At 30.5% G+C, this 22,971-nt stretch overlaps 1 protein-coding gene across 3 annotated transcripts; it reads left to right on the top strand.

Annotated features, from left to right (window-relative positions):
• The first annotated feature begins 2 nt into the window (after nt 1–2).
• Nucleotides 3–20,887, top strand: LOC143072932 (dynein intermediate chain 2, ciliary-like). Of its 3 annotated transcripts, none has more exons than XM_076248103.1 (21): nt 3–160; nt 3,407–3,454; nt 5,075–5,131; nt 5,357–5,404; nt 5,809–5,889; nt 6,484–6,610; nt 7,574–7,662; nt 8,161–8,292; nt 8,501–8,602; nt 9,516–9,578; nt 11,529–11,612; nt 11,896–11,980; nt 12,285–12,446; nt 12,942–13,183; nt 14,557–14,646; nt 16,395–16,482; nt 17,278–17,551; nt 18,144–18,243; nt 19,380–19,513; nt 19,866–19,917; nt 20,471–20,887. In XM_076248103.1, exons 1-21 carry the CDS (start codon nt 128–130, stop codon nt 20,585–20,587), a joined length of 2,208 nt encoding a protein of 735 aa, XP_076104218.1. In that variant the 5' UTR covers nt 3–127; the 3' UTR covers nt 20,588–20,887. The 3 variants fall into 3 exon arrangements, with proteins under 3 accessions (XP_076104218.1, XP_076104217.1, XP_076104219.1); XM_076248102.1 differs by lacking the exon at nt 3,407–3,454 and adding an exon at nt 3,520–3,570 and having other exon boundaries at nt 10–160; XM_076248104.1 differs by lacking the exons at nt 3,407–3,454; nt 9,516–9,578 and adding an exon at nt 3,520–3,570 and having other exon boundaries at nt 11–160.
• Nucleotides 20,888–22,971: the final 2,084 nt, after the last annotated feature.

The following is a 22,971-nucleotide window of genomic DNA, read 5'->3' on the forward strand; positions in this document are numbered from 1 at the left end:
AAATCTCGTTCCTCTACGACTGCGCATCAACCCTAGCAACAACAACGCCATCGTTCGGTGGATACACGTTATTTGTCTGAATTTATTTGTGTATTCCCTGAATTTGGTATATTAACCATCAGTCAAAATGCCACCAAAACAACCAGCAAAGGGGAAACAGGTTTGTAACATACACATACATCAATTACGGATTTTGATTCGACATTTTGTATAAAAATGTTTGAACAAAAAATCCCAAGGCAAAGCTGTAAATTTAGCTAAAAAAGAAAAAAAAGTACATGATGCTCATCTTGTAGTGTATATGTCACTAACTTATGTGAAAGGTCTAACTTTTACATCAATTTTCACTTGTTTTATTGCTTTGATAAGAAAATTATGCTTGGGTATTTTCATAATTCCATTTACATTGTATCACAAGTTGGGGTTTCAATATTAAGAAGTTTAACAAACATGTGGAAAATGCCAGGAATTAAAAAGCCCATATAGCCAGTACAGCCTTGGATGGTTTCGGCCGTGTACCACTTTGGCCAAGTAATGAAAGTAAATTCTTTTCATTTTGAAAGAGATTTTGTTATAAAAAAGTGTTTTTAATCAGATTAAAAAAAGAAGAGCTTATTTGCTACATACATTTTGTTGGAGGAAAGAGACATTTTTTATATAACTTGCAGCAATCCAGTTCGAAATAACAAAAAAAAAATATAGAAGGACATTCCACATTGATGTCACAATAACTTACAATCTTGTTATTTTGCATGTACAAATAGTATATTGAATATAGATCTTAAGAAAGACCTTCAGGTTTCAGCTTACAACGTATATATTCAAAGAGAAACAAGCAGTTTTCTGAAGCAAGTAGTTAGATGTTTTAAATTAATTAAATTATGGTGAAATCTAGTTTAAATTTTAATAATTTTTTTCATGCTAAAGCTATAACCATGCTAGCTGGTACTTGACAAAGACTTTTGATCTTTCTTTAGATTTATACTTGAACATTAATAATATACATGTAGCTGAAACCTGCAGTCATTTCTTTTAGTGGCATTTTGCTGTCTATCTCTATAATACTGTTCATACATAAATATGCTTATTTTCTGCATGCTTCAACTCACCATTCTACCAGCTTTAAAGACATTGCATGAATACCTATTGCCTATATTATGCCTTCAATCTGTATTATATATAACCACCATCTTAATCTTCCTGCATGTACTTGAAACCTAATAGTAATAGAAGTAATTTTTAGGACAGTTTTGAATTCTTGATTCCTAATAATATTATGCTCTTGGTCACTAATAACAGCATGAATTTACTGTAATGTTACTTTATACTTTCATACTTTTTACACATCAAATCATAATTCTTTGCCTAAATCACATACTATTCTTTCTATGAAGCACAAACATTGGCTTATATATAATTACTTTTATATAACCAATTATTATACATCTTACAAACATTTTAACTGAAATCCACAGTTTTTATAAGGGCTTAAGATATTAAATTACAAAAAAATAAACTTCTTATGATTGTAGAAACATTATATCACAAAAATTTAAAACTTATGCTTAAAATAAATGCCTTGAGTTTGAGACATTCTATTTTTAGGTTCCCTGCTTTGTGTCTCATAAAAGTTGCTTTACCATTTTTCTTTAAAAAAAATTGCATGATCTAGCTTATAAGATAAGATAAGATAGAGATATTTTATTTCCTAATCATAGGGCTCATAACAAGCATGTAATCACATAAAGTAAAAATTAATTCGCCTTTCTCTCCCACTCGCATACACTTACACATGCAACTATCGTTCTGATTAAGGATGACTGATTTAACAGTACAACATGTAAATGAAAAATAAAATACAGATAAAAATACAGACACAAATGTATTCTTAATTTTTTTATGAGGAGAGTCAGTTGCCTACATTGTATATGTGGAACGAAGGATAACTCTTACTGCCCAGAAATGAAAACGGAAAAACAATTTCAAGTATAATGTGACAATGAACTGATGAAGACTAATAGGTTTTATAAGTTTCAGTTAAGCAAATATTTAGTTTCTCAATGTGTAAAATGAGGAAAGCAATTCACATAGATCTGTTTTGTTTCAAGGCATTAGTATTAATTAGACATTGAAAGGATCTTGTCAGTTTACCTTACCCCCTTACGTAACATCTTTAAAATGTTTTTGTTTGTTCAAGTCATTTCTTAGAGATGAATGACTTAGTAACTTTTTGGTCAACTTGACCTATATTTTATGCATGAGTAGTCAACAATTTAACAGCATTTGGCCATGATCACCATGATCTACCTTTAACACTTGCTTTGTGACTTTAATTAAATTTCGTTTCATATTTTATTTTAAAGGATAGATTATAAGATACAGTGAGTCACTGTGATATTTCTAAAAATTAAAGAAAAAACAAATGTGTATCATTTATGTAATTTTAACCTTGATGGGCTCCCTCTCCTGCTTAACATTTTGAATTATGTATCACATGTACATGTATCCAAGTGGTTGTTTTTTACATACAAATGTACATGTTGTTTGTAAAGGTTTCTGGTTACACACAAAATATTCTTACACATCAACTAGTTTAGGCTTAGAATATAAGTTCTCATCCTGTAACTAGCTTCTAAGTCAGAGTGGGAACTTTTATATTAAAGGAGTAGTTCAAAGTCATGCAGTATTTTAACTGCTATTAATCAATCAGTCAGTGAGATTAATTCTTAGCTTCTGGGTTATTATAACTTATAATACAGTATATCTAAACAAGGTTAATTTGTCTTTGCAATCTGATTTTAAAAGAAGTTTATCCTGTATAAATAAAAAGAGATGCAGAATAGTAATAGTATCATTCAGAAAAAGCACCCAAACTATAAACTTTTATGTTGAAGTATTGTGGTTGTACATATACCGGTAGTTAGGCTACAACATAAAGACAATAGTTTGAATATTGGTTATAATTAGGTCATGTCAAATTAAATGAAATATGAAACTTGAACTCAATAAGTTTCTTTGGAAAAAGTAATACCAATCATAATACACAGAAATGAAAAGAAAAGAAAGTGTGTACAAAAAATATAAAGCAATGATAAAAATACCTGAACTATACATTTATGTAGATTTTATGGGAGTCCATGATCTTTCCAATGACCACATTAATAATTTCATCTTTGAAATAAGACATATTTTTTATACAAGTTGAAAATATTAAAGGAATTCATAAGACAATTAGTATAAGAATTTTGTTTTAACTTATAAATGTGTTGTGCACAAAAATATGTTTGACTGAACCTATTTCACTTGTTCAAAATTTGTCCACAAAATTGTATCATTTTCCCCCCACAATACACCTTGAAGGCTTAATTTAATGCACAATCATGCATGTCTACTGTTTTCTATACAGGCTGGTGGAATGAGTGATATCATGGCCCGCAGAAGGACCAGGATTAAGGTGAGTTGGTGTTATTATAACTTTATACATGAATAATTTATTTTATACAATTTTAAATTCTTTAGGCAGCTGCCAAGTCCAAGCAAACAAAAGGACCAGGTATTCTTCACAAAAAGGTAAAAGTGTTTTGTTGTTTGTGTTTTATAGGTTTGCCATGTTCTTTGCCTTTGGTTGCAAATTGGTTATATTGTTTCTGCTTTATTATACACCACAGATTTTAACATTTTATTTTGTGGCTATGTACATATAGTTTGTAAATTGTACAATATTGGTGTTGGTAGATTTAATGTAACTTTATTTGGGAATTTTAGGTGTTGATTTCTTTTATCATTTTGGACTGGTCTTATGAAATTTATAAACACTGAGATGTTGTGGGCATTTTCTAAATATTTTTCATTTTGGTTGAGTATGATTCATTTTTATGGTAGCCATTAATGAATATGCTCTACAAAATGAATAGTTCTTAAATCTATGTAGATCAGATCATTTCAATCAAAAAAGTCCATGGGTCTTAAACTTATAAAATCTGTCTGGACTTATCATTGTCTAAAAAGGTACCAAGATATAGAGACTAGTTATCATCATTTTTTAGTAAAGCTAATTTGATTTGGATGTAAATTTCCTTGCTATTAGTTTTGTCATGGAGAGATTTTTTTCTCATTGTTCAACTCACCATTGCCAAAATGGCTAGCCCAGGACTGCTTCAAAAACTTACAGGGAATACCCTGAATATTTAATAAATTATTTAATGAACTTTTCGTTATAAACTATAAAATTAGTGTAAAAGGGAACTTAACTTAGGATCATAAATATGTTGCAGTTCTTAATAATGTAGGCTATTTATTTTTTTTAGAAAAATCTGACACAGTTGCAAGCTAGTTATATCAATTATGTGCTTTAGTACATTTTGTTTTTGTTTTTGCACATCATTTTTTTGTGCTTCTATAGACAACAGTATATGGTGTTTAAATGTATTTCATATTATCTTCAGTCCATCCAAGCAATAACCATACTGAATTCAGTTTGCTACATTCAATTTTTACACAATGTTTGAGTCTTTGAGGACAGAATTGCTTCTATTTTAGTTTAAGTTTGATCAAATCTTGATAGGTTGTAGACAAAGCCAAAATTAATGAACACAAGCTTTCATATTATGAAGATTTTTCTACTTAAATGGTCCTAGTTACTGGACTACAGTTAATTTTTTTAACATTATTTGTTTAATTTGTTGTTATGAGACTGTTAGATAAAATGTGAATAATTGCATTCATTGCACATCAATTCATTGAAAAAACACCTGAAATGGAAAAAAGAGAAGCAAAACTCTCCAGAGTAACACTTCATTCATAGTTTATGATATTTGAATATATATATGTTAATACATGTATACTCACTTTAATTCATAACCAGTTTGTGTTAATTTTATGTGTTACTAGCTGTGAAAAATAAATAAAAACCAAAAAAATACATTATATTATAAAAAATGTAAATAATATAGATTTGATGATCTGCTTTCAATTATGTAATTGTACCATATTTGATGTGATTGTTATAAAAATTATTTGTTTATATGATTTAATCATCCTTTTGATAATTTGACCCTTCTGATTTGTATTCTAGGATGGAGATGACATGACAGATATAGGAGATGGTACTGAGGCTGAAGATTGGATGCAGGTAAATATTTGATATGTCAATCTCATAAATTAAAAAAAAATATCTAAAAACCATATTATATGAGATTTCTTTATTTTTGGTATTGAACAGATATAAATTTGTTTGTAAGTGCCTTATTTTAGGATAATTTAAAATTAAAGGTGTCCATATTGTTAGCTTTTCAATAAGTCACAAAAAACAATCAAAACTCAGCGATACTTATTTTATATCTCTTTTATTTTCCAGCACAAAAATCTAGTCAAACCTGAGGACCAGCTGGATTTAAATGAAGGCGTAAGTATTGATAGCAGAATAGAATGTAAACACTGAAACAAATAATCATAGAAATAATCTAGATGCTACAAATCCTACAATCTATAGTTTTAACATTATAACCAACCCCATTGAAGGATTTGCAGGCCGGGAGTTTAATTTTTAGAATTTTCAATTTTACTTTAAAAAAAAAAGATGTAAATCAACATTAAAAAAGTAATGTCAAATAAAATTAGATTGTTTAATTTGACTTTTATGGTTAAAGATAGGAAATCAACATTAAAGAGCAATGTCAAAGTAAATCATATGTTTCAAATAGATATCTATGAATTTAAAGGGGAATAACTCAATGAACACATTCTAAGAATGTCACACACAATGCTTTTTTGTAACTTTAATAACTTTTTCTTGTTTTCTCTTTACAGCAACTGAAGGAAGAGTTTACAAGAATTCTAACTGCTAACAATCCACATGCACCACAGAATATTGTTAGATACAGCTTTAAGGTATAGTTTCCTATGCTTTCTGGGGAAAATATATTTGGCAACATTTTGCTGTACATTGGTTTTCTAGCAAAAGCCTATATTTCATGATCTGAATGATCTCACAGTCAAATTATGTCATTAGGTCTAAGCTTAATAGTTATAGCTGTTATATCAGAGTACCATTTCATTTGAATGGGCACATAAAAAGTCAAAACTTATAATTTTATTTTTCAAACAAGTTAGGTTCTATGTATATTATCTATGACTTTGTTTCTGTTGTTTTATCAAACCTAAAGGTTCCTGTACTTTCTATTCAAGAAGATACCTTCTCAGTCTGCACTTTTAGCTACTTGTCTGATGCCCCAGACTAGTTAAATTTCATTTGAACTAGTAAGCCTTTACAAAACTTTGTTTAAGACTCTAAAAGAAATATTTGAATATTGATCTTTGGAGTAGGAGTCAGAAAAGATTTTGGTGCAGACTGTTCTTACACTACCAGTATATGCTTTAGATGAATACAGAAATATGATTGATAACTGAAAAATAGCTGATATTCAGAAATAGTAAAGTTGAATTTGTCTCTTATTATTTATACTTTACACTTTTTGTTAACAGGAAAGGCAGTATAAACAGACTTCAAGTGTTGATCAGTTAGCCATTCATTTTGCCCTAGATGGCAACATGATTCATAAAGAATCAGATGAAGCTAAAAGGCAAAGAGCAAGACTTGGAATTCCAGAAGGTAAATTAATCTTGCTATTAAAAAAGAAAAACATGTAAAATAGATAATTGACATTCATGTGGTATGAATACCAAAAAAGAATAGCCTTAACTTAAAAATGTGTAGAAATAAACCCATTAAAATATATATATATTACAAAATGAAACAACAATAAAAAAATCCCACATTTCTTTCCATTTAAGGAATGACTGTAATATTTTTTTTTTATGTCTATGAAGAAATAACATCAAAAATGTGGTGCACACTGAATAACCTGCGTAGGGGTTTATTTTAAAGTGTGCACCACATTTTTTATGTTATTTCGAATAGACAGAGAAAATATTGCAGGCATTTTTTATTCTTTAATTCTAAATTCCATTTCAAACTGGAGTAAACCATGAAAATACATTGTTGATGTCACGGCACATGACAAAATTGTGTCTATGAGCTGATAACAAAACAACTTCAGCCAATCAGGAGATGTGTAACATTCAAAATTAAATTAAAACTAAAGGACATTACATGATTAATGAGAAATATATGAATAAAATCATGAAAATATCACAATACATGATTATAGTGATGTGTGGGACTGATGAGGGAATATATGGACAAGTAAATGATTGTTTTTACGCCCCACCTATGATAGTAGAGGGGCATTATGTTGTCTGGTCTGTACGTCTGTTTGTCTGTCCATTCATTCGTCTGTCTGTTCATCCGTTCGTCCCTCTGTTCAACTTCAGGTTAAAGTTTTGATCAAGGTAGTTTTTGATGAACTTGAAGTCCAATCAACTTGAAACTTAGTATACATGTTCCATATGATATGATCATTCTAATTTAAATGCCAAATTAGAGATTTTATTCCAATTTCACGGTCAACTAAACATCAGAAATAATAGTGCAAGTGGGGCATCCATGTACTATGGACACATTCTTGTTATTGATTATTTGTATTGAAATAGTTGATCTCATTTATAATTTTAGCTGTGCCGAGTGAACATGCTGGAAGTGAAGGAGGGGAGGCAACTCCAGCAGCAGGAGCAGCAGAGGGAGAAGAACAAGCAAAAGAAGAAGTAGGTTCCAAACAATTTTCGTCATCACCAGGAATTATTTTATGAATTATAATCTCTTATGCTTTTTTATCATTAAAATGAAGAGATACATTTTTCAATATATTCTCAATAAATTTTTTTAAGAATGAAGGTGTGGTTAAATTCTTGAGAAAATATTATTTAGAAGAAATACTGTGAAAGTACATTAAAATGGACAACAATTGTATTATTTCGTTGGACACTTAAATTCATGGATAGAGTCATCCACGAAAACCACAAAAATTGATTCCCCACGAATAAAAGTACTTTCACAGTAGTTCTTTTGAAATTTAAATAATTCCAACATTGTTTCATGTACAGTAGTTGCTCATGATCAGTAAGCACATGTTTAAAAGTAATTTTTCAATGCTTATTTATAAAAACAAATTTTCCAATGGCAAAATATGTTTTAATAAACAAACCTTTTTAGTAAGAATTTTTCAATGAGATATATTCTTTACAATTTTATTTATTTTTCAGGCAGCCGAAGAAGCAAAAGATGGGGCGGCAACTCCAGCACCAGGGGAAGGGGAATCTACTGGATCAAAAAAGTTGACAAATCAGTTCAACTATAGTGAGAGAGCATCACAAACATACAATAATCCGTACAGGGTGAGTTATTTTACAAAAAGCTATCATTAAGCAGAATCTATTTTATTAATTTGTGAAATTTTATAAGGGGAGATAATAAGTGTATCACACTTTTGTAACTCTTGTTTAATGCTTGTATTTTAGAGCATTTTTGTTTCTTTTTTAAACTAATGAATTGAATCTATTTGTTCTGGATTAATTCTGATCAAATTATGATGTTCTTCCATAGGAAAGGGGAACTGCCACTGAGCCACCACCAAGAGCCACATTTTCTGGTAATGTTACACAGTGGGATATATTTGATGCATACCAAGAAGACTTTGAAAAACAAGTAAGTTAATAATTCAGTGATCAGTCAAGATCTATTGTGTGATTTCATAGATGTGTATCTAATTATTTTGATATCACTTAATTTAAAAAATAACTTTCTTCTATCTTCAGAATCAGAGGTTTTATTTATTATAATATATGTTTGTGTAGTTTAGAAATCACTTCTTATATATGTCAATATTTTGGAACATGCATACTATCTGTAAAAACAGTTTGTTCCAGCAAAATCACAAAAACGAAAATTGACAATAAGGCCATGCAAATAAAAGTATTGTTTGTAAATCATTATTATTAATTTGAGTTGGACATTTCAGGGAATGCAGATAACAAATTACTAAATCCATTATAATAATGTCTAAAATGTGATAGGAAAATTAAGGATCAGTGATTGTGGTGATGTTATTTTATAATTTTTTAAGACATGCATCAAAGATTAAAAAAAAAAGTCACACCAAGAAAAAAGATTTTATCTTTTAAATTTGCTGTGTGATAATTTTTGTACCACAAATGAACTTTTATAGCTTAGGGCTGTTTCATAAAAGTGAAGATATGACCCAGGGATGGTAACTTGTCATCACAATGTATTAGGTGGATGTAAAATTTATTTATTTATCTTAACTAAAAGTTTAGAATGGAAGTGTCCAACATTGATTGTATAGGAAGCTAAGTACTCTAATTGTCAAAATGTGTCCCTGGATAAAGGGACAGCACTTTACAGTTGACCTTCTGATTCAATATTCAAACTTTGGTGAAGTATCAGGTTAAGTAACAGGATGATGGAAAACTGTATAAAATATGAATAAACATATCAGCAGTTAAAATCCTGTTTACAAGCAGCCAGCATTTAGTCACAGTGAGGTATTGGAAAAGTTTCCTTCTATGTATAGATATTCATGCTGGAATATATCTTTTAGATGGAAGCATTAAGAGAAAAGCAAGCATATAAACCACCGACCGCTTTCCAGCAGATTGTTCAAGTAATTTCTCTGCAGTTTGCAAAAAATAGTTATAAATATTTAGTGTAAATGAACTGCCTGCATCATAGATAAACCATACATGTATACAGTGTCACGATAGTTAGACTTGCCTTATGGTTTTTATTTAGGCAAAGGGTGATATAATTGCATGGAAATCATACACAAAAATAACATGTGAATTTAGTGTATTAAATCAAATAGAAATTAACTGCATGATTGACTAATCAAATTTAGATTTATAAGTGTTAATTTACAGAAAACCAACCCCAAAAAAGACAACTCTAGATTCACTGATGATCCTTAAACCATTTGTTTCTTCTATTGTAAAATTCAGAAATATTGATACTAACAAAACTCTACTTAAATGTTCTGTAGAAAAATTGATAGTGATCCATTACATTTATTATGAATGAGTAATAGATAGTTTTTTTTTACGTCACAATAGAGAAGTGTAGTATTAAAATAGCACAATATATTGGGTGATGTCCCATATGGCATCTTTATACTAACAGTTTTACTATAGAGCACGAAAAATAGAGGGTAAATTCTATAGTCCAGTCAGGGCCATTCCATTTAAGTTTACCACCTGTGGGATTCACATTTAACTATAATGAAGTTGGTTTGGGGTAAATGAACCTTTTCTATACCTAAATACCTATACATTTAAGTCAGTCTGGTCATTAAGTTTGTTCAATAAGTATTTCCTTGACTTTTAATGAATTAACTTGTACGGGAAGAAACATTTGTATTACTTTTGTCTGAGAGGCTTTGGTTCTAGACCCCTAGTAGAATGGACAAATTTTTGGTTATTACCATTTATTCAATAAAATGTTGTGTTTGGTTCAAAAAGGGGGGAGGTTGCAAAAATAGATGTTCTTTTCTCCAGATATATTTAATTCTAACATGACGTCCTTCAAACGCTTTGAGTACACACCCGTGGTAAAATATGAATATATTGCCAGTGCTGTTCCGATTGTACTCCCACGTCATATGCTTTCTTTATGAATGAGATACCCGACGTCATAGAACAATGACGTTAGAATGTAAGCATTTTACGGGAAAATACACGCTTGTGGATCTGAAAATCATCACAAGTAAACATACACAAATGATGCTAAAATGTGGCAAAAGCCCTTTATTGTACATCTTTTAAGACATATAAATAAATTATCATTCAAATTCATCCAAAACTGTCTAAATACATTATTTTAAATAGTTTAAGCATGTCACTAATGCAGTTTGCTCCGTTCTTTTACGCTAGTTTATTAGTGCGTTTATTTATGGGAACGGCAAATATTTGCCTACACCTAGAGCGCTTCGATCCAAAAGAATTGCCGTATGTGTCCTATCAGAATCGAAATAATTCATGGGGGCTTGAATATATCTAGATTTTACCACGGGTTATCCCTTTATGCCGATATTTTACCCCTCGCTATCGCTCAGGGGTAAAATATTTGTCATAAAGGGCCAACCCGTGGTAAAATCACGATATATTCAAGCCCCCATGAATTATTTCTTAAATAGAATACCCCTCAACAATTATATGAATTTCATATCTAGAGTTATATATATATATATTTTAAGAATTTTAAGAATTTCATTATTCTTCTGTTCAATTACATTAATTCTGCCTACTTTTAAACTCAACATTTTTTTTTAAATAATCATCCAGATGCATACATTTCTACAGTCAGATATAAGATATGGCCACATTCTAATGATATAATTAAAGTTGTATATTTTAAATCCAAACTGATAAGCTGAAGTGATCTTTAACCATGTGTATTTAGCATCAGCAACGGGAGATAACTCTTTGTGTTTTGTGTTAAAGCAGAATATTCTGTTTAATGGTACAATGATAAACAATGGAATATTTTTAAATTTAGAAATAATAATTATAAAGATATATTTATAGGTAATATTCTTAATGTTTTACTTATGAATTCTCAGGAGAAAAGCAAAGAGAAGAAAGTTGTACCTGGTAGAAGGGAGGAAGAGAAGACTAGGAAGAAGTTAACAATTACTGAAACTCAGGTAACAGCTTGTTGAAGATTTATCTCAAAACTTTAATAATATTATATCATTTTTTGGAAGATTCTGTTTTCCATCTAAGTTTTTTGCAAGATGAGTTTTAATGGTAAGAAATTTGAAAAGATTCACTATAAAAGTAAATTATTAGCAATTATAAGACATTATTATCACTAATATATATAAAATACATTAATGAATTGTTTTAGACATTTTATACATGATATAAGATAAGATTAAGAAATTTATTAATTCAACATAGTTTAAACATCATTCTGCACTTTTACAGGGAGAAGATATATCTCGATTGAATAAAGCATCTAAGATTGTTGAAAGAATGGTCAACCAGAATACATTTGATGATATTGCACAAGGTTTGTATTGCCAAATATTCTTACTCAATATTGCTCTCTCTAATATATGAGAAAGAGAAAAAAGGCAGGATTTTTTTTTTATCATATTGGTTTGAACAACAAAAAGCTAGAATGTTTTTTTAGTTCATGTATTATTTTGTCTTATTAAGTACCTTATACTAAAAAGGATGTTATTGTCTCTGATAAATTATTCTCATCAAATCTGTGATAATAAACTCCTTATAAATTTTTAAACAGTCACTTTTTGTAAAATCATTATCTTGATAAAGAGTTCTTGTAGTATAACCATTTGTTTTTTTTTCAGATTTCAAGTACTGGGAAGATCCATCAGATGAATACAGAGAGAATGAGGGAACACTGTTACCTTTGTGGAGATTTACCTACGAGAAAGCAAAGAAGTTGGCAGTCACCTCACTGTGTTGGAATCCAAAATACAAGGATTTATTTGCTGTTTCTTTTGGTTCTTGTAAGTTTCAGTGTATAAATATCAAACTTCTTCAATAAATTGATGATACTTAAGGTGTATAAGTTTTGAATTTTGAAAAAGAGATTATCTCCCCTTCTTATCATTTGAAGAATATCTGTTTTTATTGTCAGATTATTTCTAAACAAAATTCTTTATGAAATGATTTATGGTTGCATTATTCTGCTTAAAATGTTAACCACTTTTGCTGCATTTCAGCCAAAAAAACACCTATTAGTTATATACTAAAAATATATTTAATCAAGGCACCATTTCAGACAAAATAGTTACAAATGCTAACACAATGCCATGCATTTCTGCATGCGTAAACAGTGAACTATGTGGCTAACTGTAAAAAGGGAGAGAGAAAAGTTCCAGTGAGCTAACAGTACCATTAGATAATAGAAATAGACATGAAATTACAAACACCCCAATATTTTAAATTCAAGTGTAAGCGTGACATTACAATGTTTTCAATTTCATGTTCCAAATTTTCAGATGATTTCATGAAACAAGGAAATGGTATGATCTTGTTCAACAGTATGAAGAACCCTTCCTTCCCAGAATTTGTTTATGAAACAGACAGTGGTGTAATGTGTTTAGACTTACATCCAGAACACCCTTATCTGATAGCTGTTGGATTTTACGATGGTAGTGTAGGCATCTTCAATGTGGAGAGAAAAGAACCTGTACATAGATGTACTGCTAAAAATGGTAAACATACAGACCCTGTCTGGCAGGTAGGTTCTAATGCTTATTTACGATTACTAGAAGTTATGTTGTAAAAATGTTATGCAGATCATAGCCAATTTTGCTGATATTCAAATATTAAATGGTGCCATTGAATATTTTCATTATGTTAAATGAACTTGAATTTTGTTGTCAACACTTTTCTAAAGTACTTTTTATACGACCCCAAAAATTTGTTGGGATCGTATAATGGTATGATGTTGTCGTCTGCGTCGTCGTCCGAAGACACATTGGTTTCCGGATAATAACTTTAGTTTAAGTGAATAGATCGTCATGAAATTTTTTAAGAAGGTTCAATACCACAAAAGGAAGGTCGGGATTGATTTTGGGGATGATGGTCCCAACCGATTAGGAATTAGGGGCCCAAAAGGGGCCCAAAAGGGGCCCAAAACAAGCATTTTTCTAGTTTCAGGATAATAACTTGTGTAGAAGTATTTCAATTGCTCTGAAATCATACCGCAATGTTTAAAACCACAAGTAGAAGGTTTGGATTCATTTTAGGGGTTATGGGGCCAAAGTTAGGAATTAAGGGCCAAAAAGGGGTAAAAACAAGCATTTTTCTAGTTTCAAAACAATAACTTACGTGTAATTGTATGGATCTCTCTGAAATTGTACCTTAATGTACCATATAACAAAGGGGAGGCTGGGATTAAGTTTTGGGTTAATTGCCCAAAATATGTAGGAATTAGGGGCCAAAAAAGGGCCAAAAAGCAGCATGTTTCTAGTTTTCAAACAATCATGACAATAACTTGTGTTTAAGTGTATGGATCTCTCTGAAATTGTACTACAAGGTTCAATACTGCAATGGAAAGCATAGGATTGAGTTTAAGGGTTATTGCTCCAAGGGGGTTTCAAAAAGTTGGGGGGGGGGGGGAATTTTTTGTTTACCATTTTTTGAAGGGCTTCCTTTTTTTTCAAAATTTTGAAAAAATTTTCAAAATTTTTGAAAAGTTCCAAGAAGAAATCTTCAATTGCACAGTATTGTGCAATAGATTTGTTAGATCTTTGACCACATTAATTTTGTGACAAAAACCTATATTATGTCAAAAATTTGATCACAATCCAAATTCAGACAGAATCAAGCTTAAATATTGTGACCAAATTTGCCCTATCTGTTCAGGGTTCAACCACTGGGGTCGTATAAAGCTGCGCCCTGCGGAGCACCTGGTTGAATAGATAGTTTGAATTAAGGGATGCGGGCATCTTAACAGGTCAAAGTGTGTACTTTCTTGTTAATGAATTTAAAAAGAAAAAAAAGTACAAGATTTATAGATAATACTAGTAATAAATAACCTTGAACTTTTGTAAAAAATTTTATAGATGTGTTTTTTTATTCATTATGATTGATTATTATTACAAACAGGTACGCTGGCAGGCAGATGACTTAGAAAACAATCACAATTTTTACTCTGTGTCTTCAGATGGAAGAATTGTACACTGGACTATAATCAAGGTAATTATAATATTTTGTATTTAAAGTCAATATTTTTCTAGTTATACAGAATATAAGAATTTATCAATTAGAATACATGTGTTCAAAAGAAAAATAAATTTGTAGAAATAAAATAAGCAAAAAAAAGAGGTTTTGCCTTTTAAAAAACTGAATTTTCCAATACTTTTCTTTCCTCACTTGAGTATTCTTTGAAATGAGGAAAAATTTAGTTTTTGTCGAGCCTGCAACTTTTGTTGCAGAAAGCTCGACATAGGGATAGTGATCCGGCGGCGGCGGCGGCTACGGCGGCGGCGGCGGCTACAGCGGCGGTGTTAGCTAACTTCTTCAAAGCTTTATATTTTAGAAGGTGGAAGAACTGGATGCTTCATACTTTGTATATAGATGCCTCATGTTACGAAGTTTCCGTCAGTCACATGTCCAATGTCCTTGACCTCATTTTCATGGTTCAGTGACCACTTGAAAAAAAAGTTCAAATTTTTTGTAATGTTGAATTCTCTCTTATTATAAGTATTAGGATAACTATATTTGATATGTGCGTACCTTGCAAGGTCCTCATGTCTGTCAGACAGTTTTCACTTGACCTCGACCTCATTTCATGGATCAGTGAACAAGGTTAAGTTTTGGTGGTCAAGTCCATATCTCAGATACTATAAGCAATAGGGCTAATATATTCGGTGTATGGAAGGACTGTAAGGTGTACATGTCCAACTGGCAGGTGTCATCTGACCTTGACCTCATTTTCATGGTTCAGTGGTTATAGTTAGATTTTTGTGTTTTGGTCTGTTATTCTCATACTATATGCAATAGGTCTACTATATTTGTTGTATGGAATGATTGTAAGGTGTACATGTCTAGCGGGCAGATGTCATGTGACCTTGACCTCATTTTCATGGTTCAGTGGTCAAAGTTAAGTTTTTGAGTTTTGGTCTTTTTATCTAATACTATATGCCATAGGTCAACTATATTTGGTGTATGGAAATATTTTATGATCTTTATGTCAGTCGCGCAGGTTTTATTTGACCGTGACCTCATTTTCATGGTTCATTGCACAGTGTTAAGTTTTTGTGTTTTGGTCTATTTTTCTTAAACAATAAGTAATAGGTCAACTATATATGTTGTATAGAAGCATTGTTAGCTGTACATGTCTGCCTGGCATGGTTCATCTGACCTTGACCTCATTTTCAAGGTTCATTGGTCTTTGTTTAGTTATCTTGGTTAATGTTAAGTTTATGGTACAGTTGTTATAAAGCTTAGCTTTATACTTAGGACTCTGAACATAATATCAATGATTAGTATAGAAGGCGAGACATTTCAGCGTGTGCACTCTTGTTATGTAGAAGTGATCAACATTGTCTGAAGAACAACTTATAGCAGCTTATTCTAATTTAGGCCGAACAAAAAATGTGTTTGTTTACTGTTACATGCTGAAAAAAATAGGGTAGGTACAGTAGGGATTTTTTTATTTTTAATATTGTTTTTACATTGGGTCTATGGAAGCAACATTGTGACTTAAAAGTGCTTAATCAAAAATGGTAAAAAAAACTCTTAGAGTAGGGGATAAAAATTAGGATAGGAAGGGTACAGTAAACACACATACTTTTTTGTTTGGCCTTAGAAGTTTAAAATTGCATTCCATATCTAGATGTGCATAAACTTGTCAAACTAAAGATGCTGCAACGACAGTTGATTATCATGATTATGCTTTAACTGACAAAAAAGCTTGCTATAACTGTGTTTTTATTGGACAGAATGAGCTAACATACCAGGATGTGATCTGTTTAACTTTACCTGATACCACTGCTGAGGGTCCTGATGGTACAAAAGTTAATACTGTTGGTTAGTATTTAGAAACTACTATTTGAAAGTAACATATGTTATTTCTGAAGGAGATTTTTATTCAATACATTTTGACTAAAACTTTCATTTTCAAAAGCTTTTATAGGAACCCAATGAAACGTTTCCACAGATTCACTTGAAAGTTACCTGTCGATTTAAGACTTTGCAAGTTCTTTTGTCCCATCAAATAAATACAATAGCTATTGTTCTCTGTGTAGTTTCTTCACTGGGACTTTTAAATTTCTTCTAAGAAAAATCTATCACTCATTGATTAATTTTACCTGAGGAAAGTAAATATCTTCAAAATAGACAAAAATACATGTAATTACTATAAATAATGCATGTGATGATGTATTTATTCAACAATTTATAAAAGTTAACCATTATAGGTCAAAGTACCTCTTCAACATGAAGCCTTGGCTCACACTGTACAGCAAGCTATAAAGGGCCCCAAAAATTACTATCATGCATGCAAAAGGAAACACTTCCTGTTGTCTCTGCTCTTAAGTTGGGTTGTTGGGTGTTTGACACATTCCATATTCTATTGATATTTATCAGTGTGTGCAAAACAAGCATATAATTTTATAAATTCCAATTTATTAGTTGGAACGATACTTATTATCCTGATTTCAACTAATTTATGAAGAGGGCAAATTTCATTGCAGTATTTTAAAGTGTTTTTCGATCTGTTTTTCTTTTTCTTCTCATTTCTCGTTAACATTCAGTAATGTCTAACATGTACTAAAACAGCTGTTATGTTTTCCAATTTTTGAATTTTATTTATTTTTTCCCCAGGTTGTGGTACAGCTTTCGACTTCCATAGAAAGAATGATTACTTGTTTTTGGTGGGAACTGAGGAGGGCAAGATCCACATGTGTTCTAAAGCCTATACCAGTCAGTTCCTTGATTCAGTGGATGCCCACAATATGGCAGTCTATAAAGTACGATGGAATCCATACCATCCAAATATTTATGTAACCTGTAGTGCTGATTGGACTGTCAAAATATGGGAGATGAGCAGTAAAACTAGCATAGATAAATCCGATACTTCTAATGATGCTAATTCAAGGTAACATAGGCAGAGAAAGTAATCTTAATTAGAACAACCTTTAAGGGGACATACAAATTTAACCTTCATATTTCTTTTTAACCAATTTGCCTGAAAAGCTGTAAATGATAAGCTTCAAGCTCATGTGACAACTTCTTAAAAATGCTGGGAAATAATCAGATCAAAGGAACAGTGTCGAACACTGTTCTCATTTCTGTTCTTGATTAACTTGAAAAATGAGCTTGATATCTCATAACGTATCATAATTTAATATTCACCATTTAATTCTGGTAGGTTCATGATGGGAGCAACGAATGAATTACATAAAAACCCTAATACAAAACAAGGCATTATAACTGTCTGAAAACACAAACATTTAGGAAGATACAGAGTACCAATAAGATATATGGACTGGACAATTTCTTCTTTTCATGAATATTTAAATAGTCTTTTTGGTACAATGAGACAAAAAGTAATGCATACCTAGAATTATCCATCTTTAAAGACAAGATGATGGGCTGATATATCAAATTCCTACCATTATATGGAAGGAATAATCCATGAATATTTCATGTTATTTTTAGAAATGTAACATTTATTTTTGTACTTTCAGAAAACCATTATTTACTTTTGATTTGAACAACTCTGTTGGTGATGTAGCCTGGTCTCCATACTCTTCTACAGTTTTTGCTGCTGTTACTGCTGATGGAAAAGTATGTATATCAGAGAAAACAAATATGTGTCTGTTTCCTGCTCTCTGACAGATCCTGTGTCTGAATGTCAACCATCACATTTTTTATAGCATTGCCTTAAATAGGGTTATGAATAAAATAAATAACACATTTATGCAAAGAACAGAGCATTTGTGTAATGTCCAACCCAATGTTGTTTCGGCTATTGTCTAAATTAATTGATCATGAATATTGATTAGTTTGATGTGCACGCATTTCTTGCTGATCTTGAACTACTTGAAAATTTTGATCAAAGGATTAATCAATTAATTTTCATTTTATTGATTTCCACCTCGTCCCCAACCACCTCCTTTTAAACTAATAAACTCAGGAGAAAATTTATGAAAGCATTGTATTTAGAAGACTCATGACATTATGTTACTTTGTTTAGCTATTACATCTAGAGTAGAATGTTACATTGCCTTAAAGTAATTATTGACAATGAAATAGTGTAATGTGTCGTTAGATGAAACTGATTTTCCTATTTCATCTTACTTAATTTAAAATTTGTAATAATTTTTTTTTTTAAATCAAATGAAAAAATGGTCATAACATTGGCTATGGCAAAACTTCCATTATGCATGCTCAAATTGCTGTATGTGTAGTGTAAATCTGGATCAGTCTTTGGGCAAACATGATTCACAAAATTTTGTCAATATTAAAATAAATCAAAGAAACCATGCGGTTTTATTTTGGAAACTTTAACTAAATTTTATTTAAGGAATGACTGTAATATTTTTTCTATCTATGAAGAAATAACATAAAAAATTTGGTGCACACTGAATAACGCTCGTAGCGGGTTATTTAACAGTGTGCACCACATTTTTTATGTTATTTCGAATAAACAGAAAAAATATTACAGTCATTTCTTATAATTTAATTCTAAATTCCATTTTAAACCGTAGAAAACCATGAAAAATCGTTGATGACGTCACTGTCACATGACTAAATTATGGGCTAATAACAAAATAACGTCAGCCAATCAGAAGACGCGTTGCATCCAAAATTAAATTATTTCCAAATGTTAGTATAATTAGATTTTTAAAAAGTTTTTGAGTAGAAACCATTTAAAAATATGGTTTTCATTACAGTAAGTCATACGTTTTTTTCTTTTTCAGGTGTTCATATATGACTTGCATATCAATAAATATGAACCATTATGTGAACAAATGGTAGCTCAGAAAAAGAAGACCAAATTAACGCATATAGAATTTAATCCAGTTTATCCAATGGTTATAGTTGGAGATGATAGGTTTGTTAAACTCACTTTTTTTATTGAATGAAATATTAAAATAAAATATATATATCCAAAATAAAAAGGTAAAGGAGACTTTTTAAAGTTATTAAGAAAAAATATGTAAGGGAGATAATTGACTCAATGTGTTCAGAAAAAAAAAATGGATTAATCAGAGATCTGTAATAAGTAAAGTATATAATTAACAGTTGAAAAAATAATTCTGTACAATTTTTTATCTCTTTTTTTTATTAATGTTTTTGGAAAGGAATATTTCAGTTCACTTAAAATGTTTTCATATAAATCATAAATACCGAGTGAATGTTACTCATTGACATATTTTTATATCTACATCATATTTATTTTGCAGAGGAAATGTAACCAGCTTAAAATTGTCACCAAATTTGAGAAAAATGCCAAAGGTATGTTAGTTTAAAACTTTTATATAATATATTAAATATCTATTAATATGATTAAAGTTGCATCAATTATCTTTTGGCGAGAGAATATAAAACAAACATAACAAATTAAAAAAAACCTCATCATTTAAACCAGGATTAAAATTGAGTAAACAAGACATGTGTTCCTTCTACAAAAGAGTGACGCTTGAATCCAAAAAGAAAAAAAGGCCACATAAAGTACATTGTTTTCAACTTCAACTTTTATTAACACTCTAGACAGTTTACACTGTAACAAGAGGCAGACAAATAATACAAGTAATAATTTACAATGGTGAACAAGATAGAAAGAAGAGCATTGGAGACAAAAAATTCTGAAACACTTTTTATAGAATAAAGTAAAAGTTATCTTCTCTTGGGTAGTAAATCCTTAGTAATTTGAAAAATTCAAAGTATTGTAAACAGTTGATAACATTTCAAGTGTATCTCAGATGTGAAAATCATTGAAAGCATCCTAAAGGAACTTCATTAGTTTTATATTGTGTTCCATTATTAAATATAAGTTTTTGCATTTAAGGAAAAGAAAGGAGCACCACCAATGGATCCAAAACAGAAAGAAGAAAATGAAATTGCCAAATTAGAAAAACTGCTATCTATGGTGAGAGAACCACCAGTAGATTCAGTAAAAAAGTAAATTCAGTTAACCTGACTTTATAAATAAGAAATGAACCCAAAATGACACCCGTTCAGTGAAAATGACATTTCACTTATTTAAGAAAAGCATGTTATAAACTTTATGATTGTTATTGACTTTTTGTTTGTTTTAAATGTTTAAATGACTGCTTGAATTATGAAAATGTGAGCAAATGTGATAACTATTTAATTGATGCATTTTTTTACTCTAATGTATATTTACTTTACAAAACTGTTCATACATGTACAATGTATTATGAAAGAATTATAAATTTATTAAATTATTTTGATATTTATCAAACTGTTTTCTTTATGTTCTTTTTTAGTGTCTGAATGTGAGAAATGAAAATATTTAGTATTGACAATGTTACATTTCATTTATTCATGGGCCAACAACCTTCTGTGCATTTGAAACAAAGGTGTCTAGATTTCTGATTGACCTCGTATTCAACTGAATAATTTAATTTCAACTCTTATTGGTTTTAAATGATATCTCAAATAAAAAATTCGTATTTGTATAATGCTATCATGTCGTCGTAGTCTGAAGACTCATTTGCTTTCAGGACAATAGCTTTAGTTAAAGTAAATGAAAGTCTATAAAACTTTACCAGAAGGTTCAATGGTGTTTTTTTAAACATGCTTTATAATCTGACCCTGTTGTTAAATTTTGGATATCGGACCATTCTAGGTTATCTAAATGTCCCATTTCAAATTTTTGATATCTTTTACCACATTTATAATGTGTCAGAAACCTATATTATGTCAAAAATTTGATCACAATTTAAATATAGACAGTATCAAACTTGTATATTGTGTCCAAACTTGCCCCAACTGTTCAGGGTTCGACCTCGGCGGTCTTTTAGGCTGCGCTTAGCAAATCATTTTATTAAGTAATGGTGTGGTAGTAATTACAACTGAAGCAGTCATATGAAAGGGACAGTTGACTCAAAATCAATAATGTAAGAGTTGGTAGAAATCTCAAATCAAATCAGTGGATGGATCATCACACTTAATTGCATATCAAAATGTAACAAAACGTCAATTTAATATTATCTCATTATAAGGCATGCAAGTTGCTCCAACATGGTGATATCTAACCTACAACCTTATATAAAGGATACTGAATTGATGTATCCTATTAAATTACCTCTCACCAAAGTCCTTTGAAATGTTCAAACCAGACTATCTCAAATTTGCTTATAAATGACATAATGACCTGAGGCAATTTTAACGGGAACTTTGTGATCTATTTAGGGGTACCATACAAGAGCTCCATATATTCTCATGTGAATTTGACAAAATTTCTCTGGTTTCATGTCATTACTTTTGCGATGAATAGGATTCATTAATGTGGGAAAATCAGTGAACTGTTCGTACCTATAAGTAACCATAAAGAAACTAAAAATGTAGTGATATTTGAAAGTCAATAGTTTCACGTTAAAAGGGACATAACTAGTGCAAAGTCCAATGGACTGAAAATATACACATCTACACATACCCATCTTAGAATGTAACAACTTTGTGTATGTAAATTTAAGGAGATAAAGAAGTGAAACTAAGTGTATTGGATATGGTGAACATTTTCAGCTCAAAGGGGCATAACTATGTTAAAATTTGTAGACTTTAAATGTATAAAATCACAATATACATATGTTCATATCAAGACCTCAGTATGTGTAGTGAGATATGATCAAATTGATATAAATATGTGGTGAATCATCTGGACCTTAATTAATACCTTATGCAAATGTACATATCAATATCTCAATATGTATCAATTTTCATTTCTAAGGAGTCAGTCAAAATGCATGTATACAAGGGGGGAAAATCCAATTTCAAAGGGAATAACTACACACTAAATAATGAGCCTAAAATCCACATACAAAAAAGGCTTACATGTTCATTTTGGTAACAATGAGTTGTTGTGTTATTGTCACACTACATTTACCTCACAACCCAATATATTCCTGTTTACATAGACTCGGTATGCATTAATGTTCATGTACATTTTGTATGTCCTTGGAGTCAAAAGTGTGTATAAGACTGGAGGTGTATGGAATGATTGTAAGGTGTTCATGTCCAACTGGCAGTTGTCATCTGACCTTGACCTCATTTTCATGGTTCAGTGGTTATAGTTAAGTTTTTTTTGTTTTTCTTATACTGAATGCAATAGGTCTACTATATTTAGTGCATGGAATGATTGTAAGGTGTACATGTCCAACTAACAGGTGTCTTCTGACCTTTACCTCATTTTCATTTTTCAGAGGTTAAAGTTAAGTTTTTTTGTTTTTTTGTCTGTTTTTCTAATACTGTATGCAACAGTTCAACTATATTTGGTGTATAAAAAATATTTTATAATGTACATATCATTCTGGCATGTTTTAT

The sequence above is a fragment of the Mytilus galloprovincialis genome, chromosome 4 (assembly GCF_965363235.1).
Source record: "Mytilus galloprovincialis chromosome 4, xbMytGall1.hap1.1, whole genome shotgun sequence".
Lineage (NCBI taxonomy): Eukaryota > Metazoa > Mollusca > Bivalvia > Mytilida > Mytilidae > Mytilus > Mytilus galloprovincialis.

Excerpts from the sequence above, each read along its gene's own strand:
- LOC143072932 (XM_076248102.1), top strand. The coding sequence starts at position 128 with ATGCCACCAAAACAACCAGCAAAGGGGAAACAG. Across the intron at positions 5,405-5,808 it reads AGCTGGATTTAAATGAAGGC|CAACTGAAGGAAGAGTTTAC; the intron begins GTAAGTATTGAT and ends TTCTCTTTACAG. Across the intron at positions 7,663-8,160 it reads AAGAACAAGCAAAAGAAGAA|GCAGCCGAAGAAGCAAAAGA; the intron begins GTAGGTTCCAAA and ends TTTATTTTTCAG.